The following is a 26,531-nucleotide window of genomic DNA, read 5'->3' on the forward strand; positions in this document are numbered from 1 at the left end:
AATAGGTATAACAGATACACAAATATACATATAGACACACAACATGGGCACACACACACACAAAAACCCACAATATAATTATACATAGTAAAAACAGGATACATACAGGCTGCCTGCTTGGGCTGATTTGAATTGGACTCTTTCCTAAGAGAGAAAATTAGAGTTAGAACAGCACGATCTCAGTTTATGACCTGATATATGACAATTCAATTTAATTTATAATAAATTATTTTGCACAGCAACTTAAGCATGAATCACAAAAAGGCATGCCGAGTGTATTTTATCTGATTGTTTTATATTGATGGGCTACAAGTGGTTTTTTTTTTTGTGAGAAATTGTTCACATCCTGCTGTTTTGGTTAGCAAAGGGTGTACACTTCCTACCGGCACTGAACCCCGGGGATCCTCATGGAAGAGGATGTCTTCAGCTGAGACTCTGCTACGATCCCTCTTCCTCAAAGCTGCAGACAGACACACGAGTGTAAACAAGAAAAATCTACTTGTTTTGTGATGTTTGATGTTTTCATGAGAACCTACTTGAATCGGGATGGAGAAAAGCAGGACTCCTGTCAAATTCTGTGAAACCTGCATAGGAGTTAACTGCTCTTATATGACCTTGTCCTTCCGGCTGAACCTGGGAACACGTGAGCAGACAAGGGTAGGAGGACTTTATTTTTTTTCATTATTATTATTAGTTTTTTTTTCCATTGACAGGCAGACAGACCAGCTGTTTGCTGTGCTGTGGGCTGGGGGTATCTTTGGGCGTCGAGCCCTGGGGATCAAAACAGTCTTTATGTCCTGAAAGCAAAACAGCATTGTGTGAGCCATGACAAATCAAATTTTCCTCCATTCGTTAAATTTGACCACCAAACCCACTTTTCAATCAAATATAACATTCCTCCATTGAAAAGCGTCATCAGGTAACAGTTCAAAAATATTTCAATTTGTGGAGACACGGTTAAGAGTAAAAAGGGGAAAATCCCATCACCACACTTCATCAAAACACACGAGCCTCATCAGAACCCGGAACCCGCCTCCACCTATCAAAGGTATCCTGAAAATCTTCAAGTCATGCAAGCGGCCTCAACATGTCTGAAAACATCTGAACCGCATCGGAACCAGTGAGAACGGACAGAAGAACAGCAAAAGGGAGGAAAAGCTGCACGGCACCCGATCTGGGAGCGGACAGATGCCAGTACCCGGCAGATGCGACCCGCAACTCAAACCTCTTGTTTGCACTTCCGCATGTATCGCCTCGTCACAATTTTGACCCTCAGAGCAGGAGCCTGGCGGCGGAGAAACATCTCTGCTCCTTCGTCCGTGGGGCCGTCGGCCTGTCACGGCAGCGGTGACGCTATCTTCTTTGCTCCGAGTGTGTGTTTGGCATCTACTCGGAGAAGCTGTCCGGCCCTCGTCGTCGCAGAAAGCCTCATTGACATACCCCGATGCCCAGCCCCCCCGTCCTTCTAACCCTTGTGCGTTGCCAGACTGTGCGTAGCAAGCAGGAGAGCAGGCAGGCCGAGCAGCGCCCGAAGCCGTAGCTACAACCACCACAGTGGGATACAGACACGCACCGTTTTCATCGTCCTCGCTCCTCACTGGAGCGATAGCAGATTCTCTCTCATACTTACCGATGAACGCCCCAAACTCGACAGTGGCGCTGTCAGGCGTCTGCTGGTAAGGCCCGGCCAGAGCAAGCTCCGGGTGGCTGGAGCCGCTCGGCTGGGAGGGGGTGCTGCTGATGTGAAAGTGTGCCACACGCGAGGGCACGTTGGGCAGGCTGGATGGCGAGTCGGAATACTCCGGCTCGTGTGGACGGGTCAGCCTCCTGCGGGTGAGGGAGTGGCCCCGGGAATGCGGCTCCGGAGGGGAAATGGCCGCAGCACTTGGGACAAAGGCACTGGTGCCGGAGGAACCAGCCTCGGCGGCATAGTGTCTGAGCGCCAGCAAGCCCCTTCTCTCCGGACTCGGATCTGGCCCTGGTCCTGCTAAGGGGCCTGGCCCGACTCTACGACTACTATCGGTACCGTAGCCCCCGGCGCCAATCCCAAAAAGAGAGTCTGCAATGTTCGCCGAGCCTAGGTAGTTCCGCTTCCCCATCACGGAGGATTTGGAGTGGGGGCCAGTGTCTGTCGCAACGGGGACAATACTGGGAACCATGTTCTTGGAGAGGCTGAGCTCCCGGGTGATCTGATTGTGGACCTTGCTGGCCTCGGACGCCCTCTGAGCCGTCAACGTCTTCAGGGTGTCCACGGTGAGGACGGACAGGTCCTGCAGGTGACCGATCTGGGAGTCCAGCGTGTGCAAGGAGCGCTTGATGAAGTTGACCTTGTTGCCCACTTCCTTCAGTTGCATGCACATGGTGTCAACTCTGAAAAGTACCACAAATAAATGATTTTCCCAAAGACCATACCAGACTCCAACAGTGCTTGCGTCTGAGATGCTATTGTTTATAAACCAATAAATAATCGAATGTAAAGCTGACCATCTCTATTTGCAACATTACTTGCCGCTTATCTTCTGGGACTAGAGGTTGTACCTTTCAGAGGTGAGCCGTATGCGCTCCTCACTTCCTGTGTGGAACTGGTCCTCCTTTTCGTGGAAGTACGTCTCCACACATTGTTCTTCAAAGTCATGAAGCTTCTTTTGATCTTCCTCTGTGAGAAACAACTCTGAAGGGAAGAGAAGGGGGGGAAAAAAAAAGTGACTTTTTCACCCTAGTCAAAGAACCCCAAAAATCATCAGATTCACTCCGCGGCATGCCGTTTAGTTGTGATACTGTTTATTCGGTGCAAAAAAAAGAGACATACTTGGCCCGTAGGTGTTTTGCTCCTTTCTCTTCCTGCACATGCATAAGAGTGAGTAGATATGGCACAGGAGGATGAAAGGTGGAGGGAGGACCGGTTTCTCATGGTAGGCCATGACAAAGTGGTAGCGCTGGTATTTCCACACCAGATTGGAGATGGACTTCACTTGTAGATACACGTTACTGTAGAAAAGAACGGGGATGCTGTCACACTTTTGGCCACACACTGGTTGGGGTCAATAGGGCATTCATTTTGTTTTGAAACTATATCATTTTGTGGCTTTGGCTACATGTTACCTTTGTACACTGCATTAGTTTATTGATTAATAGAAGCTCATAGAAAGAAAAATGTGGTCGTTGTAAAGTTGTCATCCATTTTTGTTTTGATTTCCTGCGAATGTGTTTTTTTTTTTGTTTATATATGTTGTCAATTTTGGAAGCGTGAACAAGTGTGTGGACTTACTTGAAGAAGGCGATGAGGAGGTTGACCATGAGTATGTACTGCACAAAGAGGTAGACTGCTTGGAGGAGAGGAGTCAGCCACACTCCCGCTGTGCACAGGCTCTTCACTGACGAATCACTGTTGTTAGCACACACTGTGAAGAAAAAGAACCTATCGGGACATGTACATACACATATCAACAAAAAAAAACCAAAAAACATTCAACTACATCTAACTCAAAGGATGCGACTACCTATAATTGTTAGAGTCCAAATCTGCTCATTATAAAACCCTTTATCTGAAGCACAATTCTAGAAGACATCCAACGTATCTCCCTTTCCATCCTCACCATCGATTTCATAGGCATACACTTCTCCATACATCATCCAGTATGGTTGGAACACCACATCTTTGGCCAGCGTCCAGCTTGGCTCTTCGTGCGGGTACAAGATAGCCTTGCGGGGAACGCCGTAGCTGAGCAGGACGATGGCCATTATCACCACAATGTAAAACATGTTGGCCACCTATGAAAGGGAATCAAGCACGTGACCGACAAGGCCGCTTTGTACACAAAGCCTCAAACATTTTACTCTGACCAATAAAAATGTAGACCTTGTTATGGAAATAGTTTGGAATGCATCATATTACCTTGCTCGTACACTTCATAAATATGACTTATTTGATATTATTTCCAGTTGGAAGCATGAGTAGTGTCTCAAAATGTGGTAGAAAGTGGAACTTGTGCCAGGAACTCACCATTTTGGCGATCATCATGACGTAGGGCCCAGCTTGCTGGTTGACGGCCATGATATCGAGGAGTCGCACGTACCAGAAGATGATATTGAGACAATAAACTGTCCTGCCAGGGACGAAGGTTTTCCCTCCGCCCAGCCTCAAACCAAAGCCAATGAAAAAGGACACGATGGCCAAGAAGTCGGAGACGTTGAAGTAGTCATCGAACCACACTTTTATCTTTTGACTTATTTTGCCTGCTTCTGACATGAACATCTGCAAAGAAGGCAAACGTTTCGCTTTAGTTCATTCATGAAGGCAACGATTTAAGACTCTATTGACGGAGGTACCTCTCGAATCTTCTCGATGGCTGAGGTAAAGATGTATAGGATGACGACCCATTCTTGAGGAGACGGCAATTCGGGCATTTTTACCAGGACAACGTACGAGTAGAGCATCAAGAACCCCAAATAAAAGAGCTGAGGACACAAAATGTTTCAAATAAGGTAGGGTCAGAGTTAATCAATCAATTAATTAATTAATAAGGTTGAGTAACTGGATCTTTCGTTTTGTTTTATCTTCTCGTCTTCACACTGGTATGACAGTCAGGAATGTCCCAATGTTACTTTTCCTATAATTAATTCGGGGTCAAATAATTGGGACTGTGGGAAAGTAGCATCATTAGCATATAGATTGTTAAAGGATTGAACTGATATAGCAGATACAACACGGACTAAGTGGACTTTTAAATAACACACGAACCAAAACACTTGAGTAGTTAAGTGCTTGGAAATCAAGCAATCATCTGACAGCTAAATTTGGTTCGGAGTGCTGCCATTGACGCATGAAAGTCAGTATGCCAGAAGGCATCTGAGATATGTTAATGAGCACTTTCGATGATGTTATCTGCTCGTTATTATCGTGGTGAACAAGTGGCAATCCGTCCCCGTGTAACAGAGAACTGGCCTCGGGCTTGCCGAGGCAAAAACGAGATGAAATAATCAGCAACGAGTCATTGTATGAGCGTGACAATCCCTGAGCTTTCCATGAAGAGGTGCTGTGGGAATATTGATCCTCTATGGGAGTCATTAAGCGGTGAATATCCAAAGCATGTGCATCTGGGTGTCTGATAAGACTGTGTGCACCTTGTCCCTTATGTCATTATTGTTTGACTACTACTCCTGCATCGCATTGAAGTACCGCAAGACTGATAGCTTCGGTTAGTATCTGCGTCATAAATTTTGTAATAAAGATGAAAGTGACAGCTCAAGACTTAGACTGGAAATAATGGGAGGATCCAAGTTGTTTCTATTTTAATAGGATCTATCACATGTTGAATACATGGAGTAAGCATACCGTGTTGGACCAGAACTTGACGATGGGAGCGTGGTAGAAAGCGTAGATTTTCCTGGTTAATGGCAGCTTTCGGGAGCGAGCGTGCGTCTCCATGTCAGTCTTTGTGTCCGTAGGGTCGATGGACCTGGCCTCCTTGAATACATCCTGCAAATCAAATAAAAAAATGAATTATGGGAAACAAACACAAGCAAAGAAAGCAATGAAAACATGAGATGAGATTCACTGCGTGATTCTGACCATTTGTATGTCATCGGTCATGTTTTGGAAGTTGTTTTCGCTGTCCTCCATGGTCATCTGGTGGTCGTCTTGGCTTTGTGGGATGTGCGCCATCTCGGCTTTAGACTTGTACTCCAGCAGCAGGATGGCAGGAGGCACTAAAATGCTCAGGATAACCTGGCGACAAACACACAAGTAGGTGGGTTCTCATATTTTGCCCCTCTTGCTCGTCTCAAAGCATGCACAACAATAAAATCCAAGTAAAAAAAAATTATTTCTTATGTTCTATGTTCTCACCCCAACTAATCTAAACATGGAATGCAGATTAATATTGTGTTTGTGGAGTAAGAATCAAGCAACCAAATCCATTATTTATTTTTTTCCTCATTTCATTTTCCCATTGTGGTGAAGTGATGAATACATGTCAGGGGGAGGAGGGACCCCTGCATGCAGAGGTACACGTCACGCTTACTCTAGCACAGTCATGTGACCGGAAAGCGCCACGGGGTCGGCGCTTCCCGGGTGTTCGCTGTGCCAAGGGGGCGGCCATTTTGCTGAAAATGACATCACAGTGCCGAAGGGGGTCATCTAATGACCAAACACGGCTCACTAGTTTTCTGGGTTTGAGCCATCACATGGTTTAAGAAGTCACAAGGACAACTTCTCATTAGAAAAACAAGCCCGGGTTAAAAATCTAAGATGGAGCATGAACCTTGTACCAGGAGTTCTTGCGCATGTTTAGCCGCCCCATCCACATGTCGGACAACAGCAGCTGGGTGCAAGTGTGCGCCACGAAGGGTCGCAGGTGCGAGGAGACGGCCAGCTTCAGGCAGGTGGAGTTGCTCCAGTTCTTCAGCTCGTAGGTGAGCAGCTTCATAGCCATGGTCTCGTCCTGCCTGAAGGACTGCTCCAGCAGGTCCACCGCCAACGTGCCAAATTCACTGGAAAACACCCGAAATCGTTGTCAGGCCAGCATCTGACATTTAATGACTGGACTTCCTTAATGTCGCTTAGTCAGCAAACCTACTTTGAGTACTCCTTCAGCTCCTCCGACGTGTCGTCCACCACATCACTCTTCTTGGCCTCGTAGCCCATCGAGCGGCAGAGCTTGCAGGCCACCAAGGCCTTGGCCATGTTCTCCTCGCCGTGTTGCCAAAAGAACAGCGACATTTTCTGCCGCTTCATGAGCACGGCCCACACCAGCAGCTCGTTGAACGGGTAGGGGAAGCGCCGTGTCTCCGGGTCGTCGATGTCCACGATCTCCTCCCTGTTGCGCTTCTTATTTTGCTCTTTGGTGGACTCCAACTGAGAGGGGGGGCCCGGTAGAGCAGCAGAGGTGTCAGATTTGGGTTTATTTTTAATAACACAAAACAATGTATCACTAACTACGTACAGGATGTGACTGCTTTGATAGTGACTTGCAATTGTGAGGGACTGCTGAAGTTTTCTTTACCTTGGGCTTATAAGGCTGTGCAGTCTTGATGAAATGGTTGTGCCTGGTCTTCTCCTTCTTATCAGCATTCATGCTGAATGACTCATGACTTTTCCTCAAATGAGAGCCCGGGCCTATCGGGTGACGCCCAGACCTCTACACACACACACACGGGGGGAACAATGATTTTGTTTTGGAGAAAGGCGTAAAAGATAACTAGCGTACAACAGTGGAGGCTTACTCACCCTATTGCTGCCATGGAGATTGTTGTAAATGATTCGAAAGCGTTTCCTTGTGTAGTTGCACCTGTAAGTCCCGCCCATCAGGTACTCGATAACCAGGCCCACATCAATTAGGGTGATCTTGTAGTTTGGAGGTAAGTGGCTCTGTGAAAAGTCAAAGCGGAAAAAAACAACACTCTTGAGATTGAATTGACTCGTACTCTGGAAGTGAAAAATGATCTCCGCTGACCTGCTTGACATCTCTAACCAGGTGGAGGAGAGTTGGATTGTTGGGAGGTTGTTTCTAAAAAAAACAAAAGTGGAAAAGTGTTAAACGATCATTTGCTAACATTCCGGTTCTTTACTTGTGCCTGTTTCATAACCCACTGTGTTGTAAAGCTCCTCGAGACGATTGATTGTCAGGAAGCGGTGCATGCTGACACCATTTTCAATAAGCAGCTTGACAAAATCCACTCGATCCATTATGAGTGCATCCAGCATGGCTTGCTCCAAGGAACTCACCTGCACACACAAACACAAACAAAAGGCTATGAGCTTATGATAACGCCCCCCTCCCCCCGCCAAAAAAAAAAGAAAACAGGGAAAAGACACACCTGCGTGAAGCCAAATCATAACTTAAAAACCGTTGCAGCACAAACGAAAATGTTTACAGCACAAAAGAAATATTTTCCTTAAATTTTGCATGGGGTGGGGGACACAGCTCCCCACCAAAATCAAAATAAATGTGATCTCGTAGGGAGACGGAATGCCAAAGTTTCCAAATAAACAGCAGCACCAAGGTCAGCCTATGATGACCACGGCAATAAGCGTTCATGTTACAAGCTGCTCATGGCCCCCGGGGCTCTTCAGACTGCACCAGTGTGGTCATTTGAGATTCTATGGTCATTTTGGGCCAGTCCAAAGGTTTGAGGCTAAAGCGAAGCAAAGCAAATACACGTGCACGCACACATACCAAAAGCTGCTGTCCATACACAAACACGTGATTCTTGGCAATGTCAACGCGGTCCCAGGCCAGGGTCAGGACCAGCTGATCGAAGGCAGAAGCATTTGTGCCTGAAACACACACGTTCGATTTGCGTTCATAAAAGGGGCCGCCAGACATCATTCAGCAGTGCCACTCACGCTCACACTATTGAATTATTTTATGCTCGTGACAAAATGTCAAGTGCTCACTTCTAAAATGCTGTCATGCTCACTACAGATAGTTTTTTCCCCCCATACAAGAGCATTTCAGTTGTGCATAAACATTTCAGTCATCAAAGCTATCAAATTTCTGTCGACTCAATTTGGTCCCTGACGCATACTCGAGTGAGAAATGCAATTCCAAGGAAGGTAGTGTACAGTATGTCCTGTGCTCTAGCTAACAGGATTACAGATTAAATTAAATCACTCCTACTCTGCTTGAAACAAAAGTATTGGGACTCCTTGCTTGTACGTACACCTACAGGTCATGAAAGTGACTCAATCGAGCCGTCTTGCTTGAAAAGAGTCTTTCTCAAACTATTCCCACAAAGTTGGATGCATACAATAAAGCAACATGTCTGTAATAAGATAGAGTTAAGATTCACGGGGGAATTAAGTGCTCCAGCTCGGTTCCGATTGATTAATTAATTGCTTTATATTTCCTGGACTTGAAACGGATTGTGTGCGTAATGGCAATGTGACTCAAAATGATTTCCTGGCAACATTATTCCCACTAGCACAACATTTCTACTTGCGGCGACAGTGATGATTTAACCACCCACAAAATTCCCACTACACATCATGTCTGCTAAACACTGGCGTGTCATAAATACCCAAAAGCGGAAAGAGGAAAAGTGAATTTAACCGTTACTTGGGCACTCATTGTATTTAAGTTTTTCTATTTACAATGAGGATATATACATGTCCAATTGCTTTCTTATGCTTATTCATACAGAGTATGCGCAGATATGGGAAAGTTAAAAATCCAAAGACTCATTTACTCACTAAAATCACAATGAAAAGGAACATTGTCCATTTTGACTTCTTTGCCCTGTTGCAAGGCAACATGGAAGCTCAGGGTCCTTTGGAGGATAAGTTACTGTTTCACTAGCAAGAACACACTTCGCGCTAACAAATATTTGTTTGTGTGGACTTTTCAGTCTAGATGATCGCTCACCTGCAGTCGAAATATAAAGTGAGGGCAAGGAATCCCTCCCTAAGGTAGGCGTAATTGCTTCCATAACATCACGTAAACCTTTTGAGTTTTTTTGACATATTTTGTGTCTCTGAATTGACTCTTAACTGAGTTTCAAGAGATTACAGGGACGGAGAGCGATCTCTTTCAAATCAAACTGGGCCAAACTGCTTTGAAAGCATATCAATAACAGAAGAAAAACACCGCAGAGCCCTGAAATCTTAGAGCCTTTCTCTGCTTCAGATGAACACTAAATCAACATGACTTGTATTCTGGCAGAAATATGTCTTTATTATTAGAAAAGGAAAGCGAGCGTATGGGAAGAAGTCCTACCTTGGAGTAAGGCCTTGAGAATGGCGACGTCGATGTCCTGACTCTCCTCGGAGCTGATGTGAAACACGGTGATCTGTTTTTGAAGAAACGCAACGCTCAGCATCAAGGAAAATTTCATAGATACTAATATTTGTTGAATAACACTGGTCAATGGCAAATTTGAATCAGATGGATTTAGCGGTGGTTGTTTTAAAGTGCTAAAAAAAATATCTAATAACTGTAACCATTTTTTTTCAGAAAACCACCACATTTCTTTACCTCTGCTTTTTTTTTTTTGGAAAAGGTAGCCTTATTGATAAGCTCCTATTTAAACAACGCAGATCCTTCTAATATAGTGTCCAGTGATGGAATCAAGAATGTATTTCCGCTATTGCACCACTTTACCAATTCCTTTTTCTTCATGCACTCCATCAGAGTCTGAAAAAGATGAATGGCGTCGCCTTGGCTGAAGTTGAAGGTTTTCTTAATGGTGGCGATGATGTCCACCTCCACGCCGTCTGGTAGGCGGCTGGGGCAATTTACAGTGCCATATAGTGATTGCTTAGAAGCACCATAAAAAGGAAACATAAACTGAATAAAATATAATCAGACATTGCTTACCCGCCTTCCTCAGTTTGCTTGTGGACGTAGGCCAGTATGTCAGCGGCTCGGCCGGTCCCCTCACACACCACCACCGGGACGGGAGGGCTCTCTTGAAGGTAGTCCAGCACGGTCAAGATCACATTGGGACCGCCCTCGAAGATGAGCGCCACAACAGGAACGCCCTGACCAATGCCTGCGAGGATGAGAAAGAAGGCAAAGGAGAAGTGGACAGTTACTACATTTTGCGTTCAACAAGAGCGTCTTAAGTTTAAATGTGTTTCAAGCTGTGTGGGCGGGATGAAATGAAAGTATATATTCTATTGGGTCGCTCTTTGACGTGAATTTTAATTTTTGCAGGTGGGCCTCGAACGTGTGTGTCCTATTGTGTGGCTCTTACGTGCATGTATTCTTTGGAGGTTGATGTGCTTCTCCAGGTCCCGCCGCAGTTTGACCTCGGCACCGTACTTGCCCACCGTGCCGTCGTCGACGAGGAGGAAATGCGAGTGGAGGTTGTTGAGAACATTGAGTTTGCTGAGAGGGTTGAGTAGCGTCTGGTATGGAGCGATGATCTGCGGGGACATCGCAAAATAAGGTGAAGGTTCTCGTTTGTGGACACGGTGCAATATGATGCCACGCGTCTTACGTCTCTCCCGATGAGGTCGCTCCTGTTTTCGATCACTCCCCAGGATGCAATACCGATAGTGCAAATCTTCTTTGATGATCTGGAGCAGTGCTCTTTGAGAGCATCACCGACATGTTTTGCTACACCTTTGGCAGAGCAATGCAAAGAACCCCCAGGGATTTTATGACTACTGACTGGCAGCTTACGTTTAGTCTTTAACCATTCCTATAAAAGTGGTATTTTGGAGGAATGCAGCAAAAAAGGCAGTCTGGGCAAAACCAACGTACCACATAGTTGCTCGTGTGACCAACACACGCACAGAAACAGATATTTATATCTGGTCATTTAAGCAATGCTAAAATATATTTTAAGATGTGTCAAGAAAACGTAAGACTGGAAATGAAGTACAATATCTCCAAACCTGTGTTGACCCCTCCGGTGAGGATCCAGGCACCCGTGGTGACAGCTGCCTTGATGAGACCCTTGCCCACCACTTGCTTGATGCGAGGGTGCAGATCAAAGTTCTGCACGCCCCCGTGGACAGAGATGAGGATCTTGGGAAGCTCCATGTGCCATTCCTTCAGCATTAGCTTTAGGATGCTTTCCGGACGAGAGTCGTAGGACAAGCGCACATACTGGACAGACAGGAGGAAGCTCAATAAATAATCTCACACAATCTAGGTGACGAATGACAAATATACTCTCCTACTCAGAGTTACAGTGTAGAGCGTTACTCAGAGTTAGTACAGTCATCCTCCCTACCTTGGCTCGATAGGAGTGCGAGCCTCCCTGGAAGTTAACGACACCATAGGCGTCAGTGGGGCTGGCCTCTGTGTGTTTTTCCACCGACCACTCCTCCAGCTCCGGCGCTGGCCCGCCGGCGCTCTCAGCCGTCCTCACGTCCGAGTACTTGTTGGCCAGGCTGGCTGTGAAGCCGGCATGCTGCCGCACCAGACGCCCGCAGCAGCACCTGAAGCGCACACGTTTTAAAAAAACAAAAATCAGGAACAATTACCCAACACATTCATTTGACTTTCAAGAACAAATGTTTCAAGCTTTTTGCTAGCTTCTTGCAACTGCGCTAAATTGATCGAGCATACTCAATGATTGCATTGTTATTTGTCTTGTGTGCTAGAAAACGACCAGAGGGAGAAGGCATAAAACAACAAATCAAGTGTCCATCATGAATTGACTTTGACAACATTGGAATACATTTGACTAATGATTGTGTTGTCTCATTTTCTATTTTGGGCCTATGAAAGAAAACAAACCTAAAAGAACTTTAAGTGAGCGTTGTAATCTTTTTTTTTTTTTTTTTTACAGTATATAGCATTCTACTAAAAGAAAACAACCCGAAATGAATATAAACACAGTCATTTTGACATTATTTATCTTTTATTCACTACTGAGGCGATAAGCATTAATTAACGGGCAACATGAGGTGATTATCTTATCATTAGCAAAGAATGTGGGATCACAAAGCCTGGAAGCTAATTGTTTCCTGAGGCGGGTTTCTGCTCGGCACAATGACGACACTCTTTGCCTTGAGGCTGCTTGTGGGGAGCAGAGATTCTCTACGAGCTCATCTTGTCCGACCAGAGAATGTCGGAAACAAAAGACAGAGGCGTTACTCACCGGACGAGCTGTCGGCAGATCTGGCATCCTGGAAGGCATCTAGATGGAATTTAAACACATGACATGAAGCATTCAAAGGTTTGAATTGGAACAGAGACCACAACGGGCGTGCAAGAATTCCACCGAGAGGAGTTTCAACTCAGCTGTTGGGACCTTTAAAAGGAGTTTTGGAATCCAATTAACTGTCTTATTGCAAATGTTTGAAGACAAGTAAAATATAGTCTGCCGCTATGTTAATTTACGAAATAAAAACTATTGATTAATCTGAAAAAGGACATCAATTGGTCATTTGTTATTAAGTACAACGTAATCAAGTTTTTTCTACTCTTTCAGAATTGCTCTACAACCAAATCAAGGATTGCATTTTCTCCAATAACTAGATTTTTCAGAAGGATATTTGATTGCGAACAAAATCCATAGCTGTAGTCCTACGAACCAATTCCACAAGCACAATTAATTTTAACAACGCAGTGATACCAGTTATGAACTTGCGTCTCGATTTATGACCTAACGACATGATTATGAGATGATATATTGCCAAATTAATATTTCGCCCGCAGCCTGAAATGTGGGCCATGGTTCAAAGTTCACAAATCCAATGGCAGTATGGGCGCTAACATGCACTGGGGGAGAAAAAGGGGAAGTGTAGGAAAATCATTGATTACAAAGAAAACACAAAGAAAAAGAATAACTGTGCCGGAAGGTCGAGGAATGCACATTAGTTACAAAGAGTAACTAGAAACGGAGATGATTTATCATACAAAGCGAGTGAACACTGGAATCCAACGATATTAGATGAAGAATTTTTTTTTTTTTTAAAGTCTTGGTATACACAGTACATGTGTAATGACAATGTTCTATATTATAAACATTGTTCCAAATCATCCCCAAAGGACATTACATGGTGAATTTTTTTTTTTTTTCTTGGTTCCTGTGTCTTCCTGAATTTTGTTATTCAGATTATGGCATTATTAACTGCAATATTAAGCAAAGTGTTATTAATGCATTTGCATATTTAACAAATTCCTGACATTCTAGCCTCTACACTAAAAGTAAATTGGTTATATTAAGTTTTTTTTTTTTTTTGGCCAAATTCTGTGTAAAAAAAACAAATTCAACTCATGGTTTTTGGTGGAGGTCAAACATGGCTGGCAAATAAAACCAAATTAAATTCACTTGAGCCGAGAGGACGGTAACAAACATCATCAAGTTATAATTACAGTGCGAGTTTAAAAAGCAAGGTTGGAAGCAGACTCATGCAACCACGGTGAGAGTGGGGGTTGAGTCTAACACGCACACCATACAATTACAACGTTTCCACGGCGACCACCACCAGGCTCACGACTGGAGAGCAAACACATACCTGTGGGGGTCCTTTGACACTGGAAGTATGTACACACATTCCCTCTTGGTGAAAGTGCTTTCTATCCAGGGTTTCTGGGACTGACAAGAGAAGAGAAAAGAAATATTGGGAGTGAAAGTGCTGAAAAATGACAACATTTGAACAATTGAAAATTAAGATCAACAGTTGGATGAGCTTACATGTGTCAGCCAATGAATGTAGATTTGAAAAGATAAGCATGTTTTTCTTTTTTTTTTAATTCCCAAAACAAGGTTTTCTACTCCGAGAATGTTTAATTAATGTTATTTTTCCAGACAGTGGAGTTTGGGAGACCCTCAGTAGGATTAAAAGGACTAATCCCTCCCAGGATACGCAAAGAATCCGTTAAAGCACTTCAACTATTTCTAAAAGTCCAAAGACCAGACTTACAAAGTTGGAACAAGAAGTGAAAAGGCTGTTTTGCTTTTTTTTTTTTTTTTTTTTTTTTTTTTTTGAGCAAGTTAAATTTTAGTCCACATGTGGATGCATTTTATGTTTATTTACCAGTATCTAAATTTTATCTAGTTCAGCAGCAAATCGTATGTTGTTGGAACTACTTTTCAAAGTGTATGCAGAGCAAAAAGTTGTAAATTCTAACAAAGTTGAATTCAGATTTCATCAAGGTAGCACACTAATCCAATTATGGTTTGGCTGCAGTTTAAATTGATGATGGAAAAACCCATAAGATTCGTATATCTTTGCTGAATGTTAAGAAAGATAGATTTTCATTTGGATCGGATTCAAAATGCGCATTTGGAAGCTTCACACTGAGGTCCTGCTGATTCAGTAAAATCTGCATCACCCCCCCCTCCCCAAAGAAAACAACACCCGATCACTTGATAGCATACCTGACCATCTTCTTCGTCTTCATCTCTGTATTTAAGGGCTTTGTAGAAAAACATCCCAATGCTCCTTCATGCATCTCCCGGACCAAAACCACAAATGCCCCAATCTGCCTTCAGAGAACGATCATCAAATCACAAGGTCCTCCGCCTAAACAGAGCTTCTTGGCGCAACGTCCTGCATTTAGCGCACGGATCTGGCCGAAAGTTAAAAGCTGAGTCATCAGCGAGATGCGGGGGCCCAACAACTGTGCCGCGGACAGTTAATGTGTAAGAAGTGTCTCTCGGGAGGCAGATGAATGTGTCTGAGAGCAAGTAGATGTTAGACCAGGGTGAGAGGCCCAGATGAAGGTGATGTGGGACAGGATTTGTCGATGGGCAGAGGCCTCAATGATAAACAACTACTGTGACACTCGTGCATACTTTTAAGAGTCGTCCTCTTGTCCTCATTTGCTTCTAGTCATTGATGACTAAATAGAAAATGAACATGCCGTCATAATCCACATATTGAAAACTGTAACTATATCAAGAACCAATCTCTTGAAGTTAATCAATGATTCGATAAATACTTATGCCCATAAATCATAGATACAGGGAAATCAGTTTGATATGAAATCCACCTCGCATAGCACTAAAAACCGGATCGAGCTGGGCTAACCTGTAACCATGGTACCTGAGAATGTCAGACAACAAAAGATTGGAGCTCTCGGGACGCCCTGCCAAAAACACACACGTACACTTATGCTTCCTCACTCACTCTTCCCCTTTGTCATTTTCCCAAACTCAGCGCAATAAAAGTTTTATGATCTTTTTTTTTTGCCCAGTGAAATATAACCCAACATCCGCATAATTGAGTCAAATTGAATTGAGGGAGCAATGTCTTCGTGCACACAACTACAGTGGTGAAGAGTGACAGAAGACAATCCAATTGTCCTCAATGGAAAGAATGGAGCCCCAAAAAAGCAGCGACCACGAAGCAAGAGATGCTTTTGCTCTTCTTGTTTTCTCACCACTGACCTCAGCAGCGCAACCTGTTATGATGGCTCGAGGGCGATTCTATTCATTGCCGCAACCCGTCGAGTCTATATTGTAAATCTTGCCGTCTTTGTGCTCCTAATTTGTCAAACAGAACAAACAGGTGGAGTACAATCTCCGGGTCAACAGAGTTAGAAAAAATGCCAGCAGTGGCTTTGTATTAGGTTTTTTTGTAATTACACTGAGCTGCTGGGATTAAATATCAAGAGGGAAAAAATGGATGGGGGAAATAAACTGAAGCCTCTGGAAGGGTTCCACTGGAAGAGTCATGAGACCAAAGCGTGACAGCTCAAGCACTTGTTCCCTGTGGCCATCCATGGCTCGGCAGCGCACTGTGGCACGCCATGCCCTCCTCGCTGCGATAGCTTCAAGCAAGTGTGCATCCTGGTGATGCACAGGACGTGATCTTGTGATGCTTTCTCTATATAGCTCAAGCTAACAAGAATGTGGGCCAATAAGAAGCAGGGCTAACCAGCGCTGGAATTTCTTCGAGCGTTGGAAAACATTTCGTTAAACACTGGAGCCACTGCAAATGATGTGCGGTATTTTAAGATTTACTGGACAAGCTCTTTTAATATGACGATTCAGTTGGCAGGTTACGCAAGGAAGCCAAAACTTCACTTCATCACACTGGTTGGAGTGGAAAATGAACCATGTGTGAGGCTGTGACCGAGTTTGTTCGAAAATCTGTTCAAGGCCAGTGGAAAGAACTTTATCAGCCATCTTCAAATTAGCAAGTGTGTGTGTAAGGGTGTAAATGGATTAGCGTGCGAGATAACAGACAGCCCCCCACACACACACACACACACACACACTCGCGCCAAGAGTTTACCTAAGAGCACAACCGAGTGATGCAAGATTACTCGCCGCTCAGAGGCTACAAAACTGAGCTGATCACATCCAGTAATGACAAACAAGCATAAAATGCAAACTGTATGGTTCAACCTACTCGAGCTTTAAAGAAGACATCGTGTATTTTTCCTCCAGATTTATGATGCTATTGGAAATTAAGAGGGGCTCTGCGTCCAGATTTTAATCTTTGGCAATTTATTCAACTCTGCAAGCAGCCAATCGTACTAAGCTCTGCTTAGAAGTCCCCTTTAAAAAACATTCCTAGAATATCACAATGTCCCATTACGATTTTTAGAATAGCCCTGTGGGCTACCTGGTGCCCACGTTGGTGACGTCTGGTGTAGTGCGAGGGGACGCGAGGGGACGCATTGCAACGTCATCACCCGAGTGCGCAACGCTCCGGACAAGCGCTTCACATGTCGTCCAAAACTCGATCCAGTGACCCTCATCCAGTTGAGTGGTAAGCTGGGGCATGTGACCGTCTCAGGCTTCCGCTGTGAGAAAATGATGGTTTCCTTGTCTTGGCTATCATCACCATCTTTTGTCCTTACATTCTGTTTTATTTCTCTTCACTTTTTCCTCATCTGGAAAAGCCAGTCAAATACAATGTTCTTATAGTTAAAAGATTCAACTACTTCTGCTTGTTTTTACAACCGCCAGCAGCGTAACAAGCTCCCAAGGCGTGCAAGACCATTTTTAATACAATGAGGGGTCATGATAGCTTAGAAAAGGGAGTGAACAGAACCATTAAAAAACGCTCCACGAAGCAAAACTCCTCATCGCCAATGGGAGACTTTTTAAGGAAAGTCTCTTAACAGAACTTTCTCCCACACTGGTTGCTGCAGAACAGACTTCAGGAATAAAGTGGGGTATTTGAAAAAATCGTATCTTGGGGTACTTGTGTGTCAAAGCACAAGTCATTTTCTATTAATTCCACAAGACTTTATTGGTGCCATCTTACAGGGGTTAATCAATAGCAAATGGATAATTGAGTTTCTCAGCGAATAGCTAATATGTTCGCATAAAAAAACGCGAATTTGTGCCTAACGAATGTACTACAATCCTATGGTACTTCTCTAACAATGTCAATCGCATCAAGTCAACGCCTGGAAAGTGCCCGAAGCGAAGGGTCTAAGGCGGGAGTGCATGCTTCCTACGGCGGTGTCAGCACCTCTCGACCTCCGTGACAGAACAAATTGTCCAATCAAATCGGGTGTCCCCTTGTCCGAGAGACGACCGCCATGACAACTCGTCTTACACCCAAACATGTCGTTACGGTTGTCAGTATTTGCGGTGGAAAATCCATGTTAGTGAGACCACCGGTAACGCCAGGGCTGCTACTGTAAGCTAGTTAGCATTTAGCGCTACCAAGCTAGCCACTTAGCCTGCTGTGCCTCACGTGTGTGTGTGGGGAGGGGGCACGCGTGGGGATTTTCTCGCTGGAGCCTTTAAATTGCTTTAAAACGCTACAGCGTATTAGCCGGAGTGTCAACAAACAAAGGGATAATCATCTCGAGCCGAAAAGGCAAACGCGTGCACGGGTGGATGTGCAACTCACGAACCGCGCTGTCACGACGACCCACCGGCGCCAATTTGACAAGCTGACAAAACCTACTCACAAGCGGGGTACGCAATGAGGAAAGCGGCCACCTACCATTCTCGTCACCGTTGAGACTCAGGGGAGGCTGGGTCGTGGCTTCTAGCCATCTATCGGCGGTGCTCTGTGTTATTAGCTTCGGAGAGAAAGCCCGGTGGACGTTGGAGAGATCCGCTTCGGCTGCAGCTCCAACGGAAGGTTGCTTTTTCATAATTGTGCGACTCCAGACTGACGTGACGGCGTGACGGAGCGGCTGAGTCAGCCAGCCCAGCTCTCAGTTGTCACATGGCCGGGGAGGAGCCTCCGACCACATGTGCCTTTGTTTTACTTCACATCATACTGGCCTTCCCACAACCCAAGTGTGCTTTTGTAGGGGGAAAATAGCTTACAAGAAAGAAAAACAGCAATAAATATCTTAAATTGAAATATCTCTTTTAAAGGGCTAGTTATTACAATTTCATATGTGCTCCCTCTAGCCTAAACATTGTATGTAGATTAATATTTTTATGGTGACATTTAGTAAAATCCACTTGTTTTTATCCAATTCATTTTGCTACTTGCTGTCGACTGAAAATGACGTCATCGTTGCGCAGTAATGACCAATCACAGCTCAGACACAAAACAGGTAAACCGTGGTCTTACCTGCGACCTAGTGACTGTACGAGTTATAAATATTACCATGTTATTTTATGAGCCGTTTGCAGTTAATTTAGGTTTCATGACAGCCTCTTTCCATGACTTCCTGAGAGGAAAAATGTTTCCCCGAAGAGAAGTTTAGAGTTATGTTGTACGGAAGACATTCACAATAAAACACATTACAACATTCTTGTTAATTTAATATAAGGCAACAAACATCACATTATAAAAACACCTCAAACCTGGTTCACACAAAACATTTTTAAAATCGAGACCCCACATAGAACAATATTTTACTCGCCTTGCCCACATGTTATGAAACATGATGTCACGCTAAATATAGTGTTTTCTATCATGTGTTCAGTCATTGCCAAGGCAGGTTGTAGGCAAAGATGTGTTTTTTTTTTTTTCCTGATACCTTCAAAACAGGCACTGAAAAGGCCTTTCCAACACTACAAAATAACCTACACACACTCTACTCTGCAAAGCAGTCAAAAATGATCCATATTGGTCTGAATCTATTGGTTCATCATTGGCCCTTACTGTCAATTACATAGTAAAATATACAAATAAAAAGAAATTCCAATAGTTGGCTTGAAGGTCAGCATGGTTCTGCTTCTATGGGGTAGTCAGTTCTTGCCTCTGTAAAAAGAACAGAAACGTTAAAATCCATTTTGTTTGGGATTTCATAAAACGAGGGCAAGAGCGACAAACAACACATCTATCAATACATGCCACAACTGACCAAGCCAAGTTGACAGCATGTTAGAGCATGCGGATTAGAGATGCACCGATCCGACTTTTTCAGTTTCGATACCGATACCGATATTATGGTTGACTTAACAAGCTACATACCTCTACATGTGGAACAGAAAAGACTAAAGGCAATGGCATCAGGCATGACTACACAGTTCATTCCTAAGACAAAATGTAACAAGATAAAGCAGATTCATGCAATGAACTATTTATTTGTAACAAAAATTGTGCAACAGCAGCAATAAAGTGTATCAGCATTTAAATTCAAGTAAATTAGGATACAAACTTCTTAAAAAAAAAAAAAATACAAATGTTGCAGCTGAAACTGCACTGGGCAAATATAGAAAGGGTGATCAAGCACACAGTAACCAAATATTAAAATAAATAGTAAACATTAGGTGCCGTTCCACACCACTCATGACCTGTTGATGCTCTAAATGCTCATTTAAGCAGCAATGAGAAGTGCTCCCTGAAAACAAGCTCTGCTTAGTACTTAGTACTATAACTGGCAGTACTACCACCACCCCTGGCAACATTAGCTTTGCAGACATTACAAACTGCCGTCGAGCTAGTTGGCGTGTTCAGTTTAAAGTACCTCCACACAGCTGACTCTTTCGTTCGCTCCATTTTTGCGTTTGTTTAGAAAACTCTCGTGGCATGCGGCACACGTGCTGCTGACATATGACGTAGCCCGCGTCCCGCGGCACACGTGCTGCTGACGTATGACGTAGCCCGCGTCCCAATAGATTAAGGAAAGGATCGGCTCACAGATGGCTGCATTTTCCGATACCCGATCCATCAATTTTGTTGATATCGGGGCCGATATCCGATCCAGATATCGGATCGGTGCATCTCTAATGCGGATGAATGTTGAACAGCATAAAGTGTGAAAACGTGAGGGACAAAAGCCTGCGGGCATTATACCAATGGTAAAATACACACAATGTATAAAAATATACATTATTGTGTTGTTTCAAAAATCAAATTTGCTTCAGATAACTTCATTAACATTTAAATGGAAAGGAAAATCAACCAGGCTGGAACACTTATACCCGAGAGGTCCTGGGTTAGAATCACAAGAGGTTTTTGCAGAGCTTGCACTGTTTCCTCCCGCATGCCAATAACATGCATGTTAGGTTAAGGGAAGACCAACTTGACCATAGGATTAATAAGTGTGAATGCTTGTTTGGCTACACACACTGTGGTGTGATTGTTATTGTCTGGCGACCAGTCCAAGGTGGCCCAAGCTTCTTGCCCCAAACCTGCTGTGTTAGCCTCCAAGTTCACTCACCCTTGACCCTTATGAACACAAGTTCTATACAAATTAGACGGATGGCTAGAGCCACCTATGTGGAATTAATGTCAGAAGCGTCATCATTAAAGGGACACTAAACCGGACTCCAGTCCATTGGCACTTGATATGTAAAAATTATGTCAGTACGAACATTGGCACCACTAAAATAATGTGCCGTGATTTAAGGGCTTTTTGGGGATGAGATTTACGACAAATGGCACACCCCTTTGGGAGATCGCGTCTCCAAAATGAATTGCTAACATAAAAATTAGCTTTTTTTTTTCCAATTTCCTGATTAAAACTACAATAAACTGAGCTCGTTAGGGAAATTGGACAATCAGCGCCTTGTGTTGCTTTAACCTCTTCTAGATTACTATGGTGGGGAAAAAAAAGAATTAAAATGTTAAAAGAAAATGAAAAGGGGTTATAAAAAGATGGCATGACGTGAAAGAATAAGGGAAGCACACCTGGCAACAAAGGTTCCTGGGAGGATTCCAACACCTGCTGAAGACAAAGTCAGGTCACAATGCGATCTTCTATCAGCAAAGGGAAACCTACAATTGAACAGTCTCTTGCTTTCACACACGTGTGCACAGTCAAAGTCTCTCATATCCACAGTTCCTCTCAATCTCACACTCACCCACACAATCGAGCCTGGTACACACATGCACTTTTCAAATATTTCTTGACATCGCCACTGAATAAACTGCTAGTAATAAACTGGGACCACAGAGCGCAATAAATAAATAAATCACATTATCAATGTTGACTAAACCATCTCTCTGCTCACCTCATAGGACGTCCCGGCCCAGAATTGCTTCATTTGTCCTTTGCAGCCCGCCACCGTCGCAGAGGTTATCAGGGTGAAGGGCACAAGGTAGAGCAGGGCCGGCTGGCCCATTCCTGACAGCAGCATCACGGTGAATGTTGTTAACATCCCCAGAAGATAGGCTACAAATAAAAAGGGACGGCAAGATTACAAACGACGAGGAACAAAAGACGTCGACACAGATGAGCGACTCAATTGTTGCACAGCAGTGTACTGGTGAATGTATGGGAAGGCTTGAAACACACAGGTCATTTTGACGTACCTATACAAGAGCTGAGGAAGTAGACCTTCCTGGTGCTGTTGATCCAAACGTCAAACCTGCTGCAATAAGCCACCAAAAGACCTGATGTACCAAAAGAAGCCACAACAACCTATTCTTGATCCTTTTTTTTGTATCTTGACCATCTTAAATAATGTAGCATGCACATCAAATTCTGATCTGAGGTGAAAGTGGGTACACTCACCTGGCACAATGATATCTCCATAACCCAGAACGGAGAACTGCATATGACATAAGTTCTGAGCCCAGGCTGAGAACCGCGGGACACGCATCACGACTGGAAGCTATAAATAGATAAGATGCGATATCGCTCAATGTATGGAGGAAGTTGATCTACGCTTCACAATGGCTTCTTTAACCAATATTAAAGGGGGATTATGGAGAAATGTTCCACATTGTATACACACAGTTAGTGCGATGGAGTGGCCGCATGCCCATCAAGTGTGAAATGAAATAAAACGCAGAAACGTGTTTGTGAGCGAGCTGCATTCATGTGTGGGATGTGTGTTGAGGGTCTTAAAACAAGTTGAGGGGAAAGAAAATGTCATCAATCAACTGCGCACATTGCACAGCAAAAACAGTACAGAGATGGAGAGAAAGCCAGTCTTACTGTCTCAGAGGGAGTCTGGGGCTCGGCCGGCACCTCCACAATGTTACCTTGTGTCTGTGACCAGCAAAACCCAGCGCACAGTTAAGAACACACAGGGAGGATGTTAATCAAGCCACACATGGACACAAAGATTAGGTTGGTGCCTGTGAGCCAAAGTGCTCTTCCTCAGAGTGCTTTTAGTCAAAATGCCAAAAAGAATCTGCCTATTCCAAATGTTCACATTTCAACTTCACAATTGTTGCGAAAAGCGACGCAAATGCACAGAAGCTTTCTTTACCTTCTCTCCTGATGCGCCCGGACCCAAAGCCACCTGCACCATAATGCTCACACCATCCTGTGAAAAAAGGCCAAGCAGACGTGCTGTGATCATGTTTCCCATCCAAATTTGCATAACGGGCATGTGATACCTTGGTGAAGAATGGCGTGATGAAAACAAAGAAGACATCGTAAACAAGCAGAAGGGTCAGGAGAATCACGCAGATCTGTCAGCAAAAGCATTGGGTTATTTTTTCAGAATGAATACACACAATCACAAAATCTGGGTTCAAAAACATAATTTATTGTTGTTAAGATCACTGTCTAATATAAAATTATTTGCTTTGGCGTCAACTTTGTGCCAAAAAATAGCAGGGGAACGTTCTACCTTAAAACTGGACAGCGAGACGGTCCTTATGAAGTTGAGGCAGAAAACAACACCCAGGAGATCCTGCAAGATCCAGATCCACCTACAAATGTGGTTTGAACACACATTATTTGAGTTTTTTTTTTTTTTTTTTTTTTAAAACTAAAATGGTACAGTGGAACCTCTGAATCAGAATATCTTTAAATTCTACAATTTAGGACTTCCATCAGGATTTGTATCTGAAAGTCACTAAAAACTAAGGTTAATGCGTTTTTGAAAATGATTTAGAGTTGTTGCAATGACTTCAAAATCATGAAGTTGAGTAGCTGCTCGCTTGTTTGCATGCTCGCTCGTACCTGTTTTCGTTTCTGTAGACACCCCAGACCACAGAGATGCTTATGCACATGCTGGCCAAAATAAGAGACCTCACTGAAAAGGTGGTATTCAGAATGGTGAATCTGAAAAAGGAAACAGGATATAAAAACAAAGGAAACCTTTCATGACCGTTTTTTTTTTCTTTTTACCGCAAAGGCTGGGTAAACAGCTGCTAATTACCTCCCATGGGCGCAGCCCAATTTATCCAGCAGCGCATCAATGCAACTGAACAGCGCAGTGGAAGACGCAACACAGAATATGGCGATGATGACGTAAACTGAGGGAAAAGAATTGTCAAAGTAGTTGAAACTTTTCCGGTGGGAGTTGATCCTTTTCGCATTGCACCATCGTACCTAGAATATTGTAGAAGTAATACATGAGGATCAGCATGCCGCACATGAGGCCGACCAAGATAAACACTTTCAGAGGGGAGTAGAGGGGAAGGTCTCCGCTATCGGCTTTGCTCTCTCCATTTGCTCCTCCCTCACCCGAACTGAAACGCTCTCTGCCACAAACACAATATTATTATTATTATTGGATTCTGGAAACATTGGAAAAAATATTCCCATCGAGTCCCACCAATTCGGGGGACGGTACCATTTGGTACTGAGCTCCACAGACAGAGGGAACAAAACAAAAAAAATCTGCTGATCTTGCAGTCAACTCTGACCTCTCAGAGGCTCCGCTCCAGTAGCCGCCTAAGGCAACGGTAGCGATGGAGATAAGCAGCATGAGGCCAATGCTGGCGTCGATCTTCGAGGAGCGTGGCGCAAAAAGCCTTGCCTGCATGCCATCGCCGAAAACCTGATTGAAATGTGACATTTAACAGAAGTCAACTTTGTGGTGACTCACAAGGAACAGCAAAATATTTTTGAAAATTGAAAGCTGAAAGGAGGTTTAAGGACAAGTGGGACTGACCCGTTGTGCTTCCATTAAGTCCCTGTATCTCATGAGGGCCAAGGGAATTTGGACCTTTAGGTACTCTGAGCCATTAGCTGTTGGAGAGACCTGAAAAGACAAGTTGATCAGAACACACCGAATCCAACTGCTTGGCCTTGTGACAACTTTGTGTTCCATGCAGGCTACATTGACTAAATATGGACATGTTGATGCAACAAATGTCCTTCCTACCAGAGTTGTCTTGCTTGCGATGAGCAATGTCGTAGCACCGAGGGCCTGGGCAACCACAGCCTTCTGGCTGAAAGGACAGTCCCCCCTCATCACCACCAAGGCTTTCCCCTTTACCACCTCTGGACTGACTCCCGAGGAATCACACAGGACCGTGGACGTCATGTTCACAAGCGAATACGGTATCTGGATGACAAAAATGTTATTATTGCTCTTAGTTTTTCAAATCACAGGGCATCATACTGACAGGTGAGTATCATATTTTGCTTCACTAATGGCCTTAAGGGTCAGGGTTAAGGTGACAGCATGAGCCACTATGGACTAGTCACAGGCCAAATTTACATTTTGTTTTTCCCTCCACCCTTACATTTATTTAAATAGAAAGTGCAGAACAAATGAAGCTGTTATTTTTTGGAGTGAGTTTGAAAGTGAGAGGCTTACAGCAGCATTAAGGCTTTCGGGCAAGGGGGTCCATGACTGATTGTAAAGGATGCAGAATTCCTGTTGTGTCGCTCCATTTGAAATATGCAGGATGGCCTCTTGGCAGTTTACCTGTTGGAGGAAGCAAAACGAGTCTCTGTTTCAAACTATCATTAATATAAAAAAGTAGTCAATGAAAAGTGAAATTACATTTTACAACATCTTACAGATTGTTGTGCCCCCCCCCACCCCACCATTAGTGTGTCACAAAAGAAATAATGATGAAATACATCATATAATAATATTAAAATACCATTAAGAAAACATAGGACATTGCACTTAAGACATCCGTGAAAAAAAAAAACAGCTTTATGAATAATGATGATGATCACAGTTTTGCTATTTCGCTTTTTAATGTCCTTAAATCTGCCCGTTTTCACAAAGGGGATGACTTCAGAGCCAACTGCGATCTTGGCCGCACTTGTACCTTTTTCCTTGCGATTAGACATTTTTATGGTTTGACCGAAATTACCCGCAATCATAACTACAACGATATAAACAGCTTTCGATGGTACGCAGACTTATTTGATTCAGTTTGCCGAGAATCTCCCAGGCCAAAGAGTCATGAAACTGCCTAAAGTTCATCTATGTACACGAGTAAGGTGTCACACTTTCATTTTGTAATAAAACGACAATCCTACAAATATCGTTTCGCCCGTTCTACCACAATATTAGTTCAATTTTCAATGTGCACCGACGCATGCGCAGTTAAGGTCAAAGGAAGAAAAATCAAAACTTGTTTGTGGTTTTGGGTAACACATTCCTTACCCTGCTTGACAAAAAGGCGGAACATTAAAGCCACCGTCTCAAATAATCTATATTTTATCATAAATGTCGTAAAGAGTTATTTAAACGCGTCTACCTTAACGCTCCATTATACAAAGCCTTCAATCGCTGCCCTGTTTTGATGACACAATTGGTTTCCACTTTGTTCCCTCGCTAACACTTACCTGCGACGTGAGAAGGGTAACTGAAAAGATGACAAATACGGCGACTTTATGCATCTCGCCGACTATGGATTTCTCACAACATTGGAAACCGAGACTTTTGTGGTCATTTGTGAGCGTCGTATCCTCGTAAATGTCGCCTGAGTATAGCAGTAGCGAGCTATACCGCAACTTCCGCAATCGGTAGCTTGTCACGTGACTTAACGAGCCAATAATTTGCCTGTCATGACGACTAAAGGAGCGCACGCCCTCAAGAAACCTTGAGTTTTATTTCCGATGAATCCAATGCCAAACGTCATAAGGTTGATAGTC

The 26,531-nt window shown here is 43.8% G+C and overlaps 2 protein-coding genes across 10 annotated transcripts in view; both read right to left on the bottom strand.

The window, feature by feature from the left end:
• trpm7 (transient receptor potential cation channel, subfamily M, member 7) overlaps positions 1-18,509 on the bottom strand; it is a 26,659-nt gene extending 8,150 nt beyond the window's left edge. Inside the window, exons 1-31 of one of the 6 annotated variants that reach the window (XM_037247751.1) lie at positions 18,320-18,509; positions 13,919-13,998; positions 12,556-12,594; positions 11,683-11,890; positions 11,342-11,555; positions 10,942-11,066; positions 10,696-10,867; positions 10,317-10,491; positions 10,101-10,224; positions 9,717-9,789; positions 8,178-8,278; positions 7,592-7,726; positions 7,455-7,508; positions 7,229-7,369; positions 7,005-7,139; positions 6,579-6,856; positions 6,264-6,492; positions 5,573-5,728; positions 5,336-5,479; positions 4,330-4,458; positions 4,004-4,255; positions 3,597-3,771; positions 3,269-3,401; positions 2,810-2,988; positions 2,539-2,671; positions 1,631-2,370; positions 1,226-1,540; positions 724-797; positions 537-633; positions 381-460; positions 107-144 (exon numbers count right to left, since the gene is read on the bottom strand). In XM_037247751.1, coding sequence (XP_037103646.1) covers positions 107-144; positions 381-460; positions 537-633; positions 724-797; positions 1,226-1,540; positions 1,631-2,370; positions 2,539-2,671; positions 2,810-2,988; positions 3,269-3,401; positions 3,597-3,771; positions 4,004-4,255; positions 4,330-4,458; positions 5,336-5,479; positions 5,573-5,728; positions 6,264-6,492; positions 6,579-6,856; positions 7,005-7,139; positions 7,229-7,369; positions 7,455-7,508; positions 7,592-7,726; positions 8,178-8,278; positions 9,717-9,789; positions 10,101-10,224; positions 10,317-10,491; positions 10,696-10,867; positions 10,942-11,066; positions 11,342-11,555; positions 11,683-11,890; positions 12,556-12,594; positions 13,919-13,998; positions 18,320-18,322 — 4,931 coding nt within the window. In that variant the 5' untranslated portion in view covers positions 18,323-18,509. Of the gene's footprint in view, positions 1-106; positions 145-380; positions 461-536; positions 634-723; positions 798-1,225; positions 1,541-1,630; positions 2,371-2,538; positions 2,672-2,809; positions 2,989-3,268; positions 3,419-3,596; positions 3,772-4,003; positions 4,256-4,329; positions 4,459-5,335; positions 5,480-5,572; positions 5,729-6,263; positions 6,493-6,578; positions 6,857-7,004; positions 7,140-7,228; positions 7,370-7,454; positions 7,509-7,591; positions 7,727-8,177; positions 8,279-9,716; positions 9,790-10,100; positions 10,225-10,316; positions 10,492-10,695; positions 10,868-10,941; positions 11,067-11,341; positions 11,556-11,682; positions 11,891-12,555; positions 12,595-13,918; positions 13,999-14,784; positions 15,598-18,319 lie in introns of those variants that run through there. The other 5 variants (XM_037247748.1, XM_037247750.1, XM_037247752.1 and 2 more) reach the window with 5 other exon arrangements.
• A 568-nt stretch (positions 18,510-19,077) lies between these two features.
• On the bottom strand, positions 19,078-26,443 carry zgc:123258 (uncharacterized protein LOC641502 homolog). Of its 4 annotated transcripts, none has more exons than XM_037247535.1 (17): positions 26,223-26,443; positions 25,234-25,344; positions 24,796-24,978; positions 24,583-24,672; positions 24,335-24,468; positions 24,018-24,169; positions 23,845-23,941; positions 23,646-23,747; positions 23,311-23,392; positions 23,075-23,149; positions 22,945-23,001; positions 22,668-22,721; positions 22,242-22,341; positions 22,040-22,120; positions 21,739-21,899; positions 21,416-21,449; positions 19,078-19,540 (listed from the first exon to the last, which is right to left on the bottom strand). In XM_037247535.1, the coding sequence occupies exons 1-17, from the start codon at positions 26,274-26,276 to the stop codon at positions 19,500-19,502; spliced, it is 1,608 nt and encodes a 535-aa protein (XP_037103430.1). In that variant the 5' UTR covers positions 26,277-26,443; the 3' UTR covers positions 19,078-19,499. The 4 variants fall into 4 exon arrangements, 3 of the variants coding, with proteins under 3 accessions (XP_037103430.1, XP_037103429.1, XP_037103431.1); XM_037247534.1 differs by having other exon boundaries at positions 21,416-21,452; XR_005097537.1 differs by having other exon boundaries at positions 19,510-19,540; positions 21,416-21,502.
• Between the last annotated feature and the right edge of the window lie 88 nt (positions 26,444-26,531).

The sequence above is a fragment of the Syngnathus acus genome, chromosome 3 (assembly GCF_901709675.1).
Source record: "Syngnathus acus chromosome 3, fSynAcu1.2, whole genome shotgun sequence".
Lineage (NCBI taxonomy): Eukaryota > Metazoa > Chordata > Actinopteri > Syngnathiformes > Syngnathidae > Syngnathus > Syngnathus acus.

Excerpts from the sequence above, each read along its gene's own strand:
- zgc:123258 (XM_037247534.1), bottom strand. The coding sequence starts at position 26,276 with ATGCATAAAGTCGCCGTATTTGTCATCTTTTCAGTTACCCTTCTCACG. Across the intron at positions 22,121-22,241 it reads TGGAGATATCATTGTGCCAG|GTCTTTTGGTGGCTTATTGC; the intron begins GTGAGTGTACCC and ends TTGGTACATCAG. Across the intron at positions 19,541-21,415 it reads CCAGGAACCTTTGTTGCCAG|AGGCAAGAACTGACTACCCC; the intron begins GTGTGCTTCCCT and ends TTCTTTTTACAG.